This window comes from Neopsephotus bourkii, unplaced genomic scaffold, assembly GCF_033783945.1.
Source record: "Neopsephotus bourkii isolate Nb327-2 ecotype Australia unplaced genomic scaffold, CSIRO-AGI_Nbou_v1 NB_83, whole genome shotgun sequence".
NCBI classification, from domain to species: domain Eukaryota; kingdom Metazoa; phylum Chordata; class Aves; order Psittaciformes; family Psittacidae; genus Neopsephotus; species Neopsephotus bourkii.
The window spans coordinates 1,428,128-1,446,313 of NW_026900600.1; the positions used below are offsets into that span (position 1 = coordinate 1,428,128).

The following is an 18,186-nucleotide window of genomic DNA, read 5'->3' on the forward strand; positions in this document are numbered from 1 at the left end:
TCTGTCTGAGCAACTGCTATGCATATAAAATGTATAGGACTCTATAGGAAGTAGGGATGCTGAATTATCTTTATTTCCACTTAAAATTTCACTAGACATCTCCCTTAAAATTCAACTGTTTTGGTAAGGAAGACAAAGGTGCTTAGCTCATCAAACACAAGCTCTGAAAGAACTAAATCAAAGTTTTGCATTTTAGCTGGCTAGTATTACATAATTAATTGTTTTGTTTTTTTCCTTGATAGTTACATGAGTGAGAAGGAACATACATAGAAACTTATGGCTGTGAGAAGGTGGTGACAAGAACAGTATAGGTAAAGTGGCAGTCAGCTTCCTGCATGGCTCTGATAATACATGTGAACCATGAAAAGTAACACTGCATATTTGGTTGATGATTTGTGTCAGAGGTGGTTTGTATTTCCACATATGCCAAACTGGAGGTATTTTGTGATGCAGGCCACTGCTCCCTGAGAGTTCATTGCTTTGAACCAGGAAGTGAAATGCTGGTCATTTAGAGGATTACCCACCCTCTTCACATGTTTATTTTAATGAAACCTTCCCAAAAGAGCAGCTGGGGGCAGGAAAACTTACAATGAAACCCTACTCAGCAAACAGGGGTTTGTTATTGCTTTCAGGAAGGCCAAAATCTGCCCTAACACTGTACTTCTCATTGGACTTCCTGTTAAGATAGTGAGAGTTTTTTACATTTTCCTCAGAGGACTCTGGCACCATTGCATATTTGGACATTGGCACTGAAAAACGACTTAAAAGGCCACAAGATAAATTGTTTTCTGAGTTCTGCCATAAGAAAAAGCAATGTGCTCTAATTCCCCCTCCACGCTGTCACATCTCATCCTTTACTGATATTCAACCCAGTGTTAATTTTGCATCAAAACAGTAACTTCAGAGGGTTCCTTTAAAAAGAATAAAATGAAATAGAAAGAGAAGACTGAGCTGAGTTTCTCTGTCCGCTGTCACTGGGCTCACTGCCCATTTTTTGGCTTTTATTTTTTAAATTGTTAATCCTAATGAAAAAATGTTTGCAAGGCAAGTTTAGGAGGCTTTGGCAATACAAAGCTTAGGACAATCTCATTTTTCATAAAAATCAACAAATAGCACCCACTTATTCTAAGATTGTTCAATGGATACTGTAAATGAATGAGACATTTATTTTTGTGCCAGCTCAACTACAAGTGTCAACAAGATTTGCATATATTTTGGCAAGTGCACTGCACAAGGTGGTAATAAAATAGGCCTTTTATATTTGAGTCTAATTTACTTTAGTTATACTCATTAAAAATGTGTTTTCACATGAAAGGGGTTTCAGTATGGGATACTCTGGAAACAGCAGTGTCACAGAACTGTTTACTATATAGACAGCACCAAACATTTTCCCACTGAGAAAGAACATTTTTTTGAGAAGAAATTCCCAGGTTCTATGAATTCAAGATTCCTAGGCTTATTGTTTTTTATTATTGTTGGGCTTCTTTTTTTTTTTTTTTTTTAACTTTATCACTTCTAGACTCAACATTGTAGGTTTAAATATCATGTTTATTACATGTTGATACCAGCTGTATGTTTTTTAAGCAACACAAAATATGGAGTTTCTTTTAAAACAAACCCAACTCAGTCTGCATATTTTGCCATCTTCAGTGGCATTACCTACCCAAAGGCTACCCACAGAAAGGCAAAAATGTACTATTACTCTGAGAAGTATTATTCAGGTATTTTTTACAAGCAGTGGTGCTGATATGGCTGAAGGTGTGATTTCAAACCAATTTTCTTTAAATGTGTAGAAAATTGTGAGAGCGAAATGCTTCACAAGCAGTACTTTCATTTGAACAGGCTCATAACATTACATTCTATTACACATTAGGAAATGTGCTTGAACTACACCAACCAAAAAACCCCAACAAAATAACAAACCACAGGAACAGCATATTTAAACTCAGTAAACTTAATCAAACAGGTTAAAGACTATGTATTTATCAAACCTGAATAAAAATATCTGACCAGGGTCACATTAACACACACTGAAGGATCAGGTTCATGGTTTTATTGTATTGTATTGTTCCTGTTTTAATTGTCTTAAGAAGATATTAGACACCTAATTCAACTGAAAGGAATAAAAGAATCCTGTCTTTCAGTTACCTTGCCTCCTTACTGAATTAAAAAATCCAGAGGATCTGGCTTCACCACCACTGCAATACAGACCATCTGTAATACTGAAGCCATTTCTGAAGAATTAATGTACTCTTTCTTCAGAGATAAGAAACAGTGTCTCTTTGTGTCAAATGCATTTCAGGCATTCATACCATTTCTGCATTTTAATAATATGAAAATAAATCTTAAAAGGTGATTAACCACAAACCTCTGACAGGCTGAATTAATTTTTCATGAAACATAGCTATCAAACTGTGCATAAACAAAATATTCTGATGTGAAAAAATAGCTATTTCTTATAGGTAGAATGGCAAAATCTGGGCATTATGCTAATACTGTTACTTAGGCTAAGCAGAACCAATATCGATATGAAGCTTCAACATTTCAATAGGCTCAAGGTGAAGTAATGTGTGAGTCACAGACAGAAAAATCAAAACCTGCCTCAGATTGCATTCCTTACTTTTAAAACAGGTATTAGCTGCTGCCCCATCTATATCTGCGAAAACACAATTCTTTTCCAGTAATTTCAAGAAGTACGCAAATTCTCATTAATGATTTTGAAATGTACTAATCTGGGGAGGTATTATGACATATCAGACAAGATAGCCATCACTGATGCATTTGCAAAATATGCATTTCTTACAACTAAAATAGTATTTAGTTTTATACTTAAAATTCTACAAGAGAGGCAGAGAATAAGTTATTATGAAAATATATAGCTTTAATTTGTAGACATATAAACACTTTTGGTACATTACAGACATATGATGCCAGAAATCAAAATAATCAGTTTTAAGCATAACACTAATTTATCCTGTTCACACAGAGAAATTTGATATAATCATCATACAAAAGATAGTTCTCAGCTCTTAAAATGGAGTGAAAGTGATACATCACCACTAAACCTGCTGCTTTGTTACAGAGGATACAACAAATAATAAATTAACAAGAAAATATGCTACCAGTCTTACAAGTTAGATTTTGGATCTAATCCAAAATCAAAGCCAATGAAGAGGAGCTAGGAATGGTCACCAAAAGTAAAAAACAAGATCTCTCACATGAAATAGCAATCTAGAAAGGAGCAACAGTCAGAATAAACTAAGTCCTATAATTCCTCAGAATATAAAGCAATTTTTGTTTTCATCTGGCAGATCAGATTCAGAAGTATCACATGAAAAAACTATTACACAACCAAACTGGTGGAGTACTACTGACAGATTGCTCAAAGTACAAAAAATATCACCACTTCTGTGACAACTAAAGATTTAGCCATTCCCTTGCTTCCTTGCATCTGGCATGTTTATGAGGATAAGCATGGAGTTCTGTCATTATTTTCTGTAGGAAATATTAAATATAATTTTTCCATAAAAACGACCAGCAGATTGCTAGAGCAAATGATAATGTGGGTGAAATCTGGAGCAAATGAAAGATGATATGTCACAGCAGTTCAGATTCTCATTATAATAGATTGCATTCTTGCTCAACAGGAATTGCACTTCTTGTTAATGCCTTTTCTATCCTACTTTATAAGCTTTACTTGTGAGGTAATAAACATTCAGTTTTTTTCAAGTGCATTTTTTATGCTTTATTGTTACTTCTTTTATTCTTTACTATTACTATTACTATTGTGTCTTTATTCTTTTAATTATAAATACATTGGGACAGACTTTTTTCATCTGTATGCCAATGTGTATTTTATATTAAAACCAATATATTTAAAGTATACTCTGTTTACCTCATGGACAGTGCCTCGAACAGTTCCCTGCTACGGAGTATCTGATGCCCTCTTGTGGTTAAAAAGACTTTTGAGTTTAAGGAATCGTCTTACCTTCCCTTTTTTAATGATCACTGCTTTTACTGATTTATGAAAGCTGCAAATGATGCCCATGTATTTATAGACAGGGTGCTAGCTGTTAGTTACTAAGGTTTCATAGAAAAGCTGTACACTGAGTTTGAATTTAAAAAACTGTAAACAGCTATTTACAATTATAATATTAATAAGTTATAAATTAGCAGTCTCTCGTTGCAACATCTGTCAATACAACCCACAGCTAAATGATTCAGAGTTGCCCAAGGTTTTTCCTTGTCCAAGATGTTTGATTTATCCACAAAGAAATGTCAAATGTTAGAAATCTCCATTGGTTTCTTTTCCAACATATGCAGGTTAATTCTTCCATTTAGTGGGATTTGTACTTCCAGGTTTTCATCTGCTCTGTGTTGTTTTTTCCCTTTTCTTAGGCAGATGTAAATGCCCATCCCTGTTACTAAAGCAATTGAACCCAAGCTTATTACTGACAGAGCTACCAGGGTAGGCATGCAGGATGCCGACTCCATTTTTTTATGCGTAGGCTCTATGGATATTTGAGGCTGCTTTTCTTCTATACTGATATCAGGTTCCCTTCTTAACAAACTTTCAATGTAGCTCTCATTGCTAACAGTGTCATTGACGAAAAGGTTCACCATGACAGTGGAATGAAGAGGTTCTGGATAGCCGTGATCACTAACTTTTACGAGCAGCCGATAGAGACCATAGTCATTTTGCATCAGTGACTCTTCCAAGGTAATATTACCAGTTTTAGGGTCAATCCTAAATGACTCTGGTCGAGGGCCTCTTCTTCCTATAATGCTGTAAGCTATGACTGCATTCATACCAGTGTCCTTATCAACAGCATAAACCTCAGTGATGGGAGAGCCAGGAAGTGTAGAAGGGAGGACCAGCAAATAAGACATATTAGACTGAGGAAACAATACTAAAGGGGGATTGTCATTTATGTCCAGAAGAAGGATAGTTATTTTGGCTGTAGAAGACAGGGCAGGATCACCGCCATCGACTGCTTCAATCCACAGAACATAGGAGCTTTGTTGTTCCCTGTCCAGGGAGACTTTAGCTCTCAGAACTCCCTTTCCAGTATCTATGACAAAAATATCACTTCCATTCAGAACTGAAAGAGCAACCCATCCATTTTGCCCTGCATCAGCATCTGTGACACTTATAACTCCAATTTCACCAAAACCTGGAAAGTTTTCTGGCACAAAAAAACTGAAATCCTTATTGATAAATCTTGGACTATTATCATTTTTATCCAATACAGTGATGGAGACAGTTGCTATTGATTCTCTTGGAGGGAACCCAGAATCTACTGCTTTGACAGTGTATCTGTATTTCTCTTTTTCTTCTCTGTCCAGCTGAGTGGAAACTGTAAGAACTCCTGTGGTTTTATCTAAAGAAAAATAGGAAGGGGCGTCAGGACCTAAGAAATAGGACACCTGCCCTCTTTCTCCACTGTCGGCATCAGTAGCATGCAGTTTGGTCAAGAAAGCATTGGGAATATTGTTCTCCTCAATGGATAATTCTATCAGCTGTTGAGAGAAAACTGGTGAGTTGTCATTGTCATCCAGAACCTGTACTTTAATTATTTTGTTGACATGAAATCCTTCTGAGTTCCATGCAACTACAGAGATTTCGTACAACTGCTGTGTCTCATAGTCCAAAGGCTTTGTGGTCTCCAACAGGTACTCATTGTTGTATGGCTTGTATGGTGAAAGTCTGAAAGGCCCATCACCATCCAAATAGCAGTTGACTTTGTATTTTTCATCAGGGTCTTTGATGGTAAAAAATGCTATTGGTGTGTTGACAGGCTCCAATTCCTTTAAGTACACCACCCCTTCTGCTTCATTAGCAATGAAACGAGGGACAACTTCAGGTGGCCTCATCATGACTTTGATGATGGTTACAAGCACTGTGATCACAGCAGGGATACAACCAGGACCATTGCCCAAGATGATTAGCCTGTGAAGCCTTGGAGTGTCCCCATCAACTTTACTGGAGAGTATGATCACTCCTGTGCTTTCATTCAGATGGAATAAGTCTCTGGATGCCTGGGGGACCTTCTGGCTGTAGGAGTAGGAAATCTGGGCATTGGATCCAAGGTCCATGTCTACAGCGTGGACAGTGGCCACATGTGTCCCTAGGCTGGAATTCCCATAAAGGGTGACATTGATCTGCGAGTCATTGAACTGGGGGCAGTTATCATTGATGTCACTGATGCCGATGGTGAGGGTTGCACTACCCACGAGTGGAGGAGTCCCCCCATCCTCAGCAACAATGACTGTGACATACTCCTCCCTTGTCTCCCTGTCTAGAGCCCCCATAATGATCAGGTAGGGAGTCCTCTCCCCGCTCTCATTCTCCTCCACATCCAGGGTGAAGACACCATAGTTATCTTGCAGGCGGTAGGTCTGGACACCGTTGGTGCCCACGTCAGGGTCAAAGGCAGGGTGCTCAATAGCCAAGCGGGTGTTCACAGGTGCATTCTCGGGCACCGAGAGCCAGATGTGGGGCACAGGGAAGCGGGGCGCATTGTCGTTGACATCCTGGATAGCAATTTTTACCTTCACCAGGCGGAAGTACTCCTGTGGCAGCACCAGCACATCCAGAAGCAGCAGGCAGGACTCGGATGAGGGTAAAGAAGAGGAAGAAGCAGCACCAGCCACTGCCCCAAAGATGGTGGCCCCACTGCTCTCCACACACAGAGCTTCCCGGTCGATCTCCATGGCTGAGGTGTGCAGCTCTCCGGAGCGGTTGTCCAGCTGCACATACTGTTCCCCAAAACCATGGGAACCCAGGGTGAAGGAGAGTGGGGGCTGGGAGGCCGCAGGGTGCTGCCCACTAGCCATCGGGAGGCGCAGGTCACGGGCCAGGCTGCCAATGAGCACACCTGCAGGCAGCCCTTCGTTGAGGCTGTAGAAGAGCTCGGTTGCACGGCTGTAACTAGCAAAGCAGTTGAAAGGTCCAACGAAGAGCAGGAAGAGGATCAAGTGCTTAAGAGAGAGGCACAGGGGACGAGGTGATGTTAGAGAAGGAGGGGAAGTAGCAGGCAGTCCCCCCCTCGCCCCCCCCCGCCGCCGACAGCCACTGCCACTGCCAGCAGGGAGTGCGGCATCTGCAACGTGAAGCTATCCTCCGTCTCCCCCCCATTTTCTCCCCCAGTACAGCAGCTACTTCCAGGGCATCATCTGTACCCTCCAGGCAGCACCAGCTGCATTCCCCACAGCAAATACGCACTGCCAGGGATGGCCCGGGGGCACCCTGCCTCCCCACCAACCAGCAGCACTTGCGCCCCGAAGAGCCATCTTCCCTTTTCTCCCTTCCCACACCACCTCAAGCTCGGCCCCCTTCTCAAAGGCAGCACCTACCCTCCCCACAGCAAGAACATCCCAACCCGGAGCATCCTCCTGCACAGCACCAAGCGTCTGCTCGCCCCTTTTCCACAGCAGCAACGGGAAACACGTCCCGCACTCTCCCCCTGCCCTCGCCCCGTCCCAAAGCCCGTTCCTCCCTCGTGCCCAGGGGCCCTTCGGTGCAACGGGGACAGGGCCCGCACCACGCAGACCACCGGGGTCCCGGCGGAGCTCGCCCAGCCGCCCGACACGCGCCCCGCCGCGCACCGGATCCCTGCCCGCGGCCGCGCAGCCCCTCCATGGTCCGTCCCGGCCCCCGGCCTCGGACGGGAGCTGAGCAGAGAAGCCGCGGAGAGGTTGCGCGGAAGTTGCGCGCGGTGGTAACTGTCGCCAGCCCCTAGGGTACGGAAAGGGGCTCCCGAAACTAACTTCGGACATCGTCTCCATGGAGGATTTTTCCTCCTTCTCCCCTTTTTAATCACCCATTTCCCTTTTCTGCTGCTCTTTGCTACAATGCGAGTCGGCAGCAGCAATGAAAAATAAAACTTTTCACGGCTGTTCTGATCTGTGGAGATCGGAGACAAGAGGAAAAAACCCACACCAAACATACACATACGAATATGTATACGAATGCTCTGGGTTGTTTTGGGGTATTCTGTTTTATTCCCAATGTTGCTGCTGCATGCGAAGCCGGTCTCGGGGTGGACAGGACACGGAGCCTCCCCCCCCGCTGCCCCAGCCCTCACCTGCAGGCTGCCGCGGGCGGTGGGGCTGCCTCGGCCACCCGGGAACTCCATGCCCGGCCGTTGCCGCCGGCTGCGCCAGAGCAGCCTGGCTGCTCCGCCGGCCCCCCGGCGCCTCTCCTCCCCGCCGCTGCCCATTCCCCCGCCGCCGCCGCTGCTGCCTCCACGCTGGGCCGGGCCGGGTCGGGCTGGGCTGGGCTGGGCTGGGCTAGGCTGTGCTGTGCCTCGCGCACCTCCCCGGACACTCCCCCTCCGTTCGCGAAACTGCCGCTGCCGCTCCGCTGCTACCGCCACCGCCGCTGCCGCCGAGGGGAGGGTGGGAGAGGGGGGGCTCGGCCAATAGTCACGGGCACATCGGGGAGGGCTGCGGGGCGCCCGCTGAGGCTGCGGCAGCGCGGCGGGCAGCCAGGGAGGCAGGGATGCGCTCTGCTGAGCGCAGCGCCCCTCCACATCGGAGCGTGTGTGTGTGTGCCAGCGTGTGTGAACGACTCTATATATGGAGGTATCTCTGTGTGGTGTGTGTATGTATGTGCGTGTGCGCTCTGGAAGCACTGGGACCAGGGGATAGAGATACCCCAGTCTGGAAACTAACGTGTGTGTGTGAAACCTAATTAAAAAATAAAAAAAAAAATAAAATTTCTTTCTTATTCTGTGTAAAGATGTCACAATGTGGGTGTCAGCGGGCAAAGCGAGAATTAAAAGCTGCCTTGGTTTAAGGAGCGTTGATGACAAGTAGTGAGCAGCTTGTGCCTGCGCAAAATGAAAGTAATATTTTGAGGAGTTTGCAAGTGTTTGGTTGGTGGAAGAAGGTTCATGTCCTGCCAAATTAAAGTGGCAACTGCAATTTCCTGCTGGCTACGAACCCGATGGTCTTCTGTGGCAGAGAATTATGTGCACTCATTGTATAGTCTCCAGTCGCCACTGGCTAGACTATAAGATTGCCATAGAGCTGGACATGAATTTATTGGTGCTCAGGAAACTAGGCAGCAAAAGACCAACTGCACATTTCCTTAACAACTTGGACTATTAAAAGAATAGCCAACTTGCCCTATGTTTTTTACATTGGCCATCTGCAAGATCTGAAATGGAATTTGAGATAATGTCTGTCTTGAGCCTTAAAGTGTTCAATGGTTGCGACCCAGGCAGTTGCTGAGAATTCAAGTACCGGGACTCTGGCAGGCAGTTGTGTTTGGCAAGCACAGTGGTGCTGTCCTTCACAAAGGTAAAGTTTGTACAGGAGATTGAACTGTCTAAATCATACGGTCTGAAGACAACCTTAAACTTCTCCACACTCCATGGCAGGCACAGCATGCAGGCATTTCATCTCAGCTTAGGGAGTAAAAACATGTAGGACAGCAATAATTTTGCCTTTAGTCAAAGCAAAAAATACTCTTTCCTTTTCCTTCTACAGCTCCTTAAAACAAACTTCACATATAATCCAAAATGGAGAAACAAACAAACAAACAAAAAAATAATTAGAATCACAATCCAAACCCAGCACAGGGAGACATGTTTCTTCAAAACATGCTATAATTTTAATATCCTTTTCATCCCCAAAATGACATTAACACAGTAATTATATGTGACTTAAACAGCAGAGCATTAGTGTACTAACAAAAGGCACAACTATATTTATTATTCACTACTGTCTAGGGTTTTGAAACCACTCAGGATGTACTGCCCTTATAAATTGTTTATATATTTACCATTCAATTCAAGCATAAATAGAACAGGCAATACAGTATATATACTTCAGAGCAAACATGTATAATTTAAGAGAGAAGTCAAACTATGCAAGTCCTTTACCTTTACTAAATTGTCATGCATGTACACTCTTCTGCAGATTGCTCAGTGTGAAAGGTGACCATAAACTCGATTCTCTTTAAGTTAGTTTAGCTGGACATGACAGATGCTTTTAGTTGACTCACATATGCTCTAATTTTACTAATTTCAACAGTGAAATATTGACTTATTTGGATTTCAGTCATATTTTGACACTGATTTATGTGTATCTTGACTTTCATAGACCTGATTATAATCTTAGTTTTAGTGAATCAGTAGTCTTGCAAATAAATCTGAAGTCCCTCTGAAATTATAACCTTTTTTCCTCACTGCTTTTATCTTCTCTCAGTTTATCTTCCTTTCCCCTTATGCTCTTGAAATTACTGACCTAGTACCATATCATTTTTCTTAACCTTCACAGCCACTACCTTTCCCTGAAGCCTCTGGTAGGGTACGCAACATCTCTACTCTTATAGTTTCAGGTTTTCATTGCACCTGATGCATTTTATTTTATTAACCCACAGGTGTAACAACAGAATTAAGAGTTTTCTGGAGCAGCTGGTACCTTGATAATATTTTCTTTTGTTAGACATTGGCAACATTTGATAAGTCTTAAAGGCTCCTTAAGTACTAATGTGAACAATAAATCTCCTGTTTAAAGTGCTCCAGTTGTGTATGGGGTATGGAATAAGGGGCAGGAGAGAACAAGCAGTGCAGAAGAGATTCAAAATTGGCACATTAATTTCAGGCTTTATTTATTTATTTATTAAGTGGGGGGAAGAAATCTTTCCAAAGTCACAGGCAAAAACCTAATTGATTTATTTATATTTCTATATTCAGTAATCTTTTCTGGGGATGTTACCAGTTTATGAACTCAGTCCCACTTGATCATATTTAGCTAAAGATATCCTTTAAACTTGCATTTTAGTAGATAAGTCAAAGCTTATTATCACTGAATGTATCCAACTATTGGTACACCATCCAAGATTTTGGTTGCAGTTAATGACTAAGAAGGAACAAGTAAGAGCATTTCTGTGGGGTTCCTGATTGCCTCAGATAAGTTACAAAGCACAAGACTGAGATCAAGTGACAAGCCGTCTAAGAAGTGTCATAGTTATTTATAAGTGCATTAGAAAGAATACAGTATCACTATTTTAAAATGGAGTATTTATTTGACTTTACTAAGGTGAACATAGCAGGTACTGATACTCAGTTGAAATGCTTTAGGTTTGTGGGCAGTATTCCAGTGGCAGATGGAAGTTTCCATGTGAATCGTTCAGGACCATCACTTCTGAAAGGGAATCACAAACAGCTTTTTTTTTTTTTTTTTTTTTTTTGCATGGCTGGCAACCCTGACCAATTTTTATAACAGATGGGGATGCAGGTACATATTGTCCCCTCAACATAGAAAAAAGCTGCCTGTGGTTCCACTGAGGAAGGTTGTGGTCCGAGATTCCCCAGCAGTGAGATTCTACTGATTCAGCCTGCAAACTTTATAAGTTTGCCTTTTGAGCTAGGTGCTTTCCAGTGGGGAAGTAGTCAAAGTGATTGAAAGCATTGGTGTTAGCATTGATTCTTAATCACAGTAAAACTGAGAAAGACACAAGACTAACAGATTGCGACTTCTCTGAAGAGTTTAAACTGCAAGATGTACAGGGCAAGTAAAGGGGGTTTCTTTTAACTATCAGTGCTATCAACCTTTTATTGCTTTTCTGCTCAGTAAGGAATATGCCTTACATCCTGAACTTCCTGCACAATATAGTGGATTACAGTGTGCAGGACTCTATGGATATTAGATAGTGACTTAGCCCACAGAAATGTCAAGTATCTGGTGTTCCCAGTTGTACTGAAAGCTGTGATCATTCTATGTCACTGTAGATCAGACCTAGCATGATCATCCTGTTCCCAGCACAGAGCAGGAGAAGGGTTTTGGCACTGCTTTCCTGTGTGATACTGAAAGACAGTAAAAAAATCAGGGTCCAGCTTGAATGAAGCAGCAGTGGAGCTGGAAAATGGATGACCCTTTGGAGTTCATATCCCTCAAATCTCCAGTCATGCTTGAAAGGACTGGTTCTTGCAAGCTCTTTCACTGTGAAACTGCAAGGTTCTGCTCAGCAGTCTTTCATGAACAAAACCCTGATGTCTTCATGACAACTGTACAAGAGAGTAGCCAACATGTGAAAGCAGTTTCTAAACCTAAGAAGAAATACCCCATGAGACAAAGGGATGTTTGACAGGAAGGCTGACAAAGGTGGATGAGATTTTCCTGTGTAGTTAGCTTAGCACCTACTGGGGACTACTGCTGAAGTACCACAAATCTGAGCTGTTAAACACTGGCAGAGAAAAGAAACTTGGAAAAAGGCTTCCTGCAGTCTCTGAACCAATTGCATTTGACACATTTGACCAACTTCTTCAAATTCTTTGAGGTTTCATAATAATATGAGGCTTTTGACTGTCATGTTTTGCATATGTCTGCATATGTTTTGTCCATGTCTCTTTTTACCTGGAAAAATGCCAAAATATTCCAGCAGTGGGAAAGATTGGCTTCAATATATTTCTAGTCTGATCAAAACTTTGTTTTCAAAAGAAAACCTAATTTAAAGTGTATTAAATGAGCATAATTTTCTGAAAGGAAGTGTAAAAGAAGGATTTAACTCAGATTATATTCCAGCACATTTTTTTACCTTTTTTTTTTTTTTTTTACACTGTACTGCACAGTGTATTAATGTTTGTTTTCACTGACTTCTTGTGTAAGGCTTAGAATAATAATAATACAACTTTTGTTTCATGCAAGCCAAAGCACAGGCTGAGGTACATTACTAATATGACACTGCTAAAAGTTATCAATACTGTAAGTCTTTCTTTACAGCCCATATCACATTAGTTCAGGGACAGCATCCCAGATCCTGGTAACTCACATTCTACATAATACCTGGCAATTATGAGAATGTCATGAATATGTAGACATTTCTTAATTGACTTCTCGTTGCCATTTTTCCCATGACTCCTGCAGCACCTTCCCTTCCCTTCCCTTCCCTTCCCTTCCCTTCCCTTCCCTTCCCTTCCCTTCCCTTCCCTTCCCTTCCCTTCCCTTCCCTTCCCTTCCCCTTCCCTTCCCTTCCTTCCCTTCCCTTCCCTTCCCTTCCCTTCTCCTTCCCCTTCCCTCCCTCCCTTCCCCTTCCCCTTCCCCTTCCCCTTCCCCTTCCCCTTCCTTTCCTCCCTTCTTTCCCTTCTTCCCCCTCCCCTCCCTTCCCCCTCTCTCCTTTCCCCTTCCCTCCCCCCTCTCCTCTCCTTTCCCCTTCCCCTCTCCTCTCCTCTCCTCTCCTCTCCTCTCCTCTCCTCTCCTCTCCTCTCCTCTCCTCTCCTCTCCTCTCCTCTCCTCTCCTCTCCTCTCCTCTCCTCTCCTCTCCTCTCCTCTCCTCTCCTCTCCTCTCCTCTCCTCTCCTCTCCTGACAATAAATGATTTTGATTTTCCCAGGGACCAGATTCTGTCATCTTCCCACAGTCTGTATTCAAGTAAAAATTCTTAATGAAGTTGTTAGCTCTAACTACCTAATATTAACTTATTCTGGGCTGACCAAATTTCTTAAAAACTCCAAAAAGTTTTTTGCTGAACCTGGGATAATTATTATGTGATCTGGGATTTGGGCCAAATTGCTTCTTTTATTTAGACCAGTGAATTGGCCAGCTCTCAGCAGGATTTAGTACATTTTTATGTCTGTGATGAAATGAAGATAGTGAATCCAAATAACCTAATGTGTAGTCAACTTTCTACATAATAGGAAAATATATTGGCTGTATGCTTCAGAAATATTGCAGCTGATAGTGGCTTTATTGATTATATTGTTGCTCTGATCACTCAGCTCCCGACTGAGATAAGAGACAACAGTGTCTTCTCTGAAGAGGCCCTGGGTTCATTCAGCAGAGCTGAACAAATGGTGAGAGCCAAACCTACTCTGAGATTCACCCAAATATTGATTTACTTGAGTTTGTAGGAGCTGTTGATCACATCAAAATCATACTTCTGTCTTGTTCATCTTGTATATGTAGGAGAAAGAGAGAATTACTCATTAGAAAGGGTGGGATTTGTTTGCTCTAACTTTGATATCTGAAAATCAGGCATTCAGTCTAAGGGTGTTTTTTTTTTCTTCCTGAGATATAGACATTTCTAGGGTATGTAACTGAAAGAGATAGGTGTCTAAAACAAGTGAGACAAACTGCTCTCTGGATGAGCCTGTTTCCCTCCCAACTAACAATGCAAGCTAGAGTGAGTAGATCACATACAGATGCTTAAATTTTACCTGTTTCAAGTTAGATTATAGAGAGAGTGCTGAATGTGTAGGCACAATAGTTACATTGTAGATGTGACTTTAAACTTTCTCTTAGAATAATCAGCAGTATACTTTAAGACCAAAGCTGATTTGACCTAAGATTGGACACTAACAGCATACTTCTCAGAAATTACCAATCATGAAATATGTGCATATGTTACCTCATAATAATTTTAGACAATCCTCGTATCTGATAGGAATAAAAACTCAAAGAGTGATCTATCTCTAACATAGCTTCAGGAAGTCAGAATTCATTATATGGATTTTTATCTATTTTTTTAGAACTACTATCTTGATTCATCAGACACCCTTTTTATTCATGCATATACATTTTAACTCAGTTAAATTAAGAAAATAACTTCACTCTTATGAAGATGATGTTTGAAATTTTCACTCTCAATAAGATAGCACTTTCATTTGACAAATAGATGTTTTTTAAGCAGCGTTGAAACGTCAAGTTTACAGATTCTTCCCTCTTCCCAGTGTCACATATCTCTAGGGCTCCCCATAAGAACACTTAACTCAAGAAATCAGAAACTCAGCAAGCAGTTTAATAAAAGTCAAAAGGCATTTCCTACAGCACAGAATAAAATTATCTAGTGTTTTACTTCTTCATATAGTAAACTTTTTCAGGGAAAAAACAATTTTTTTTTTTTTTTGTTAAAAAAATTGAAATGCATAATTCATGGAAAAATAGGCAGCTTCTACACAAGGGTAAAACCTTTTTCTTCTTATTCAGGGTAATATGAGATTATAAATGAAATGGCAATTAATGTAAATTTCTATATCAAACTTTTTTTTTAGTCATGTACAATCTCTTATGGCAATGTTAACAGCATAACCAAGATGCCTGTTAGTGTTTTCCTATTCCTTAGGGAAATAAAAAACTCTATTTCAATTGTCAAGCGAATGAACAAGAGCATAGAACTGCTGGAATCACTTTTACGTGGTATATTGCTCTTCTTGTACATCTCTTCAAAAATTGATATATGCATAAATAGTACCTCTCTGTATAGAATACGTATTGTAAGTAAATTGACTGAGAAGATCTTGCAGCAGAGCAAAAGTAACAATTCAAGGAACCCTAAAATAACAGAAACAGAGTACAGTCTCATTTGAATTGTGTGCATCATGCTATGAAGACAGAAAAAAAAAATCTCGCTGTTTCTCCCTGTTGTATTTTCTGTATATTTTTGAAGGTGTTTTTTGACATACGGTCAGGGGCATTAAAATACTTTTCTTGAATGAGTCCTTTCTTTATAAGTAATTTCTTTAACTCTTAAAAACATTAATCAAGGGGAAGATAAGCACAGGAGAAGAGTAACTTACTAAGTGAACTATGGAAAAGGAGCTTTTTCTTTCTGTTTTTGTTTGTTTGTTTGTTTGTTTGTTTTAATTTCCTGTCCAATATTAAATAACATCTCATTCTGATAAGTCTGAAACCTTAAGGATTACCTCTACTCTGGTACTGAGTCAAAGTGGAAAGACCAACCTCTGAAAGAAATGGTTAGTACTTTGTTAGTGTTGTGGTTTAACCAATGCCAGACAAATATCTACCCTGAAACCATTTTGTGGATGTATAAGGATCCTCAAATATAAATGTGCCTGGTATGTATGCTGTATGTATACTGCTGTTAGTGAGCAACTTGCCTCCTTAGACTTGGGCTGCCATGCTTGACCTTCTGAAACAGCAACACCTATCTCTCACTTTTCAGCTTTACACAACCTGATACTAGCTTTTGCAAATATAAACACAGTTGTTTCCACCTGTCATAGAATCATAGAATAGTTAGGGCTGGAAAGAACCTAAAGATCATCTAGTTCCAACCCCCCTCCCGTGGTCAGGGACACCTCACACTAAGCCATGTCACCCAAGGCTCTGTCCAACCTGGCCTTGAACACTGACAGGGATGGAGCATTCACAGGTTCCTTGGGCAACTCATTCCAGTGCCTCACCACCCTCACAGTAGAGAACTTCCTCCTTATACGCAACCTAAACTTCCTCTGTTTGAGTTTTAACCTGTTATCCCTTGTCCTATCACTACAGTCCCTAATGAAGAGTCCCTCCCCAGCACCCCGATAGGCCTCCTTCAGATACTGGAAGGCTGCTATGAGGTCTCCACGAAGCCTTCTCTTCTCCAGGATGAACAGCCCCAACTTTCTCAGTCTATCTTCACACGGGAGGTGCTCCAGTCCCCTGGCCATCCTCGTGGCCCTCCTCTGGACTTGTTCCAACAGTTCCAAGTCCTTTTTATGTTGAGGACACCAGAACTGCACACAATACTCCAAGTGAGGCCTCACGAGAGCTGAGTAGAGGGGCAGGATCACCTCCTTTGACCTGCTGGTCACGCTCCTTTTGATGCAGACCAGGATACGGTTGGCTTTCTGGGCTGCAAGCACACACTGAAGCTGCTCATGTTCAGTTTCTCATTGAACAACACCCCCAAGTCCTTCTCCACAGGGCTGCTCTGAATCTCTTCTCTGCCCAACCTGTAGCTGTGTCTGGGATTGGTCCGACCCAGGTGTAGGACCTTGCATTTGGTATGGTTAAACTTCATGAGGTTGGCATCAGCCCACTTCACAAGTGTGTCAAGGTCCCTCTGGATGGCATTCCTTCCCTCCTGCGTATCAACCGGACCACACAGCTTGGTGTCACCAGCAAACTTGCTGAGGGTGCACTCAATCCCACTTTTCATGTCAACGACAAAGGTGTTGAACAAGACCGGTCCCAACATTGATCCCTGAGGGTCACCACTTGTTACTGGTCTCCAGCTGGACATTGAGCCATTGATCACAACTCTTTCATAGCATAATGAATATTGATTTTTTATTGTTTTGTTTGGTTTTTTTTAAGCCATAAATTTATCTTTGATTTTCTGCACATTTATCTATTGATTTTTATGTAGTTATTTGATATTGTGTTCATTACCTTCTAGTTTTATTATTATAGTTTTATTGCCACCAAAAGTACAACCAGATTAAAAGCTGAACTGTCTCATACATGCGGATATTTTGTGTGTGTGTGCGTGTGTCTTGGAAAATAGAACATTAAAAAAACCATAAAATGTGCTATTGAGTGTTGCTAGTTCCAATCCAGGTCAATTTTTACTATGGGTCAATGAAAACAATAATAATTGCAGGTCATTGAAATTTGTAATATCAATGGTTTTGCACTCTTCAGAGGCTAACTTTTGAATTTATAAAAGGAATTCATGTATTTTTTTTCTTGAGTAATTTGTACCCATAGCTAGTTTCAAGGTTGAGGTAATTTTAAAAAGAAAGGTAAACATTATGTCATCTGTTTTTTTCAGACACACAGAAGTGTACAGTATGAAGAGCTCCCACCAACCTAGAATGCGTGCTTGTTGTCCCTTCACAGTGCTTGAGAAGTTCGTGCCACAGAATTCTATTCTTATTGGTGGATCAGGGAGCCATTTACAATTATTATGGTCTCTGTGAAGTTCCTTAAGCTTCTTCAAGAGAAATATCGAACAGTTTTATCCACCAAATATATTTTACATCTGGCCTGGTTTGCTTAAAGGTACAGATTTTCATGACTATCCACCAACAACATCGAAGGCTCAAAAGAGCCTTTGACAGCAAAGAGGCCTCAACTTCCCCTGAGGGATCAAGGAAAAGGAAAAAAAAAAAAATATATATATATATTTCTTTTTGTAGGACACATTAGCTGCCACTCTGCTTTTATAAACTGTGGTGATGTTAGAGGCTTTGCCATGGAAGGTATTCCAGGATTTCCTTCGGAGGCATCTATTCAAACCAAGAAGACGTGTTTCCTGCAGGAAGTTAACAAGGATACCTGAGGTGGCACTTAGTTAACAAGGTCTTCAGTGTTTTTTTTTAGTCAGATTTTGCTGGTTCTAAATAATACGCAAAACTGAGGTGATACTCTTCTCAGTGCACTTCCATTTGAGTCTTCTAACTTTCTACTGGTATCATACATATTTTTCACATGTGGTCTGGACAGGCAC

General features: G+C 41.4%; 1 protein-coding gene and 1 long non-coding RNA gene across 2 annotated transcripts in view; one reads left to right on the plus strand and one right to left on the minus strand.

The window, feature by feature from the left end:
- Nucleotides 1-18,186, plus strand: part of LOC133212980 (uncharacterized) — a 461,795-nt gene that overhangs the window by 281,991 nt on the left and 161,618 nt on the right. The window lies entirely within an intron of this gene.
- PCDH20 (protocadherin 20) lies at nucleotides 3,741-8,256 on the minus strand. The gene is made up of 2 exons (XM_061354842.1): nucleotides 8,088-8,256; nucleotides 3,741-6,981 (listed from the first exon to the last, which is right to left on the minus strand). The coding sequence occupies exons 1-2, from the start codon at nucleotides 8,220-8,222 to the stop codon at nucleotides 4,279-4,281; spliced, it is 2,838 nt and encodes a 945-aa protein (XP_061210826.1). The 5' UTR covers nucleotides 8,223-8,256; the 3' UTR covers nucleotides 3,741-4,278.

Excerpts from the sequence above, each read along its gene's own strand:
- PCDH20 (XM_061354842.1), bottom strand. The coding sequence starts at position 8,222 with ATGGGCAGCGGCGGGGAGGAGAGGCGCCGGGGGGCCGGCGGAGCAGCC. Across the intron at positions 6,982-8,087 it reads CCGCCCGCGGCAGCCTGCAG|CACTTGATCCTCTTCCTGCT; the intron begins GTGAGGGCTGGG and ends CTCTCTCTTAAG.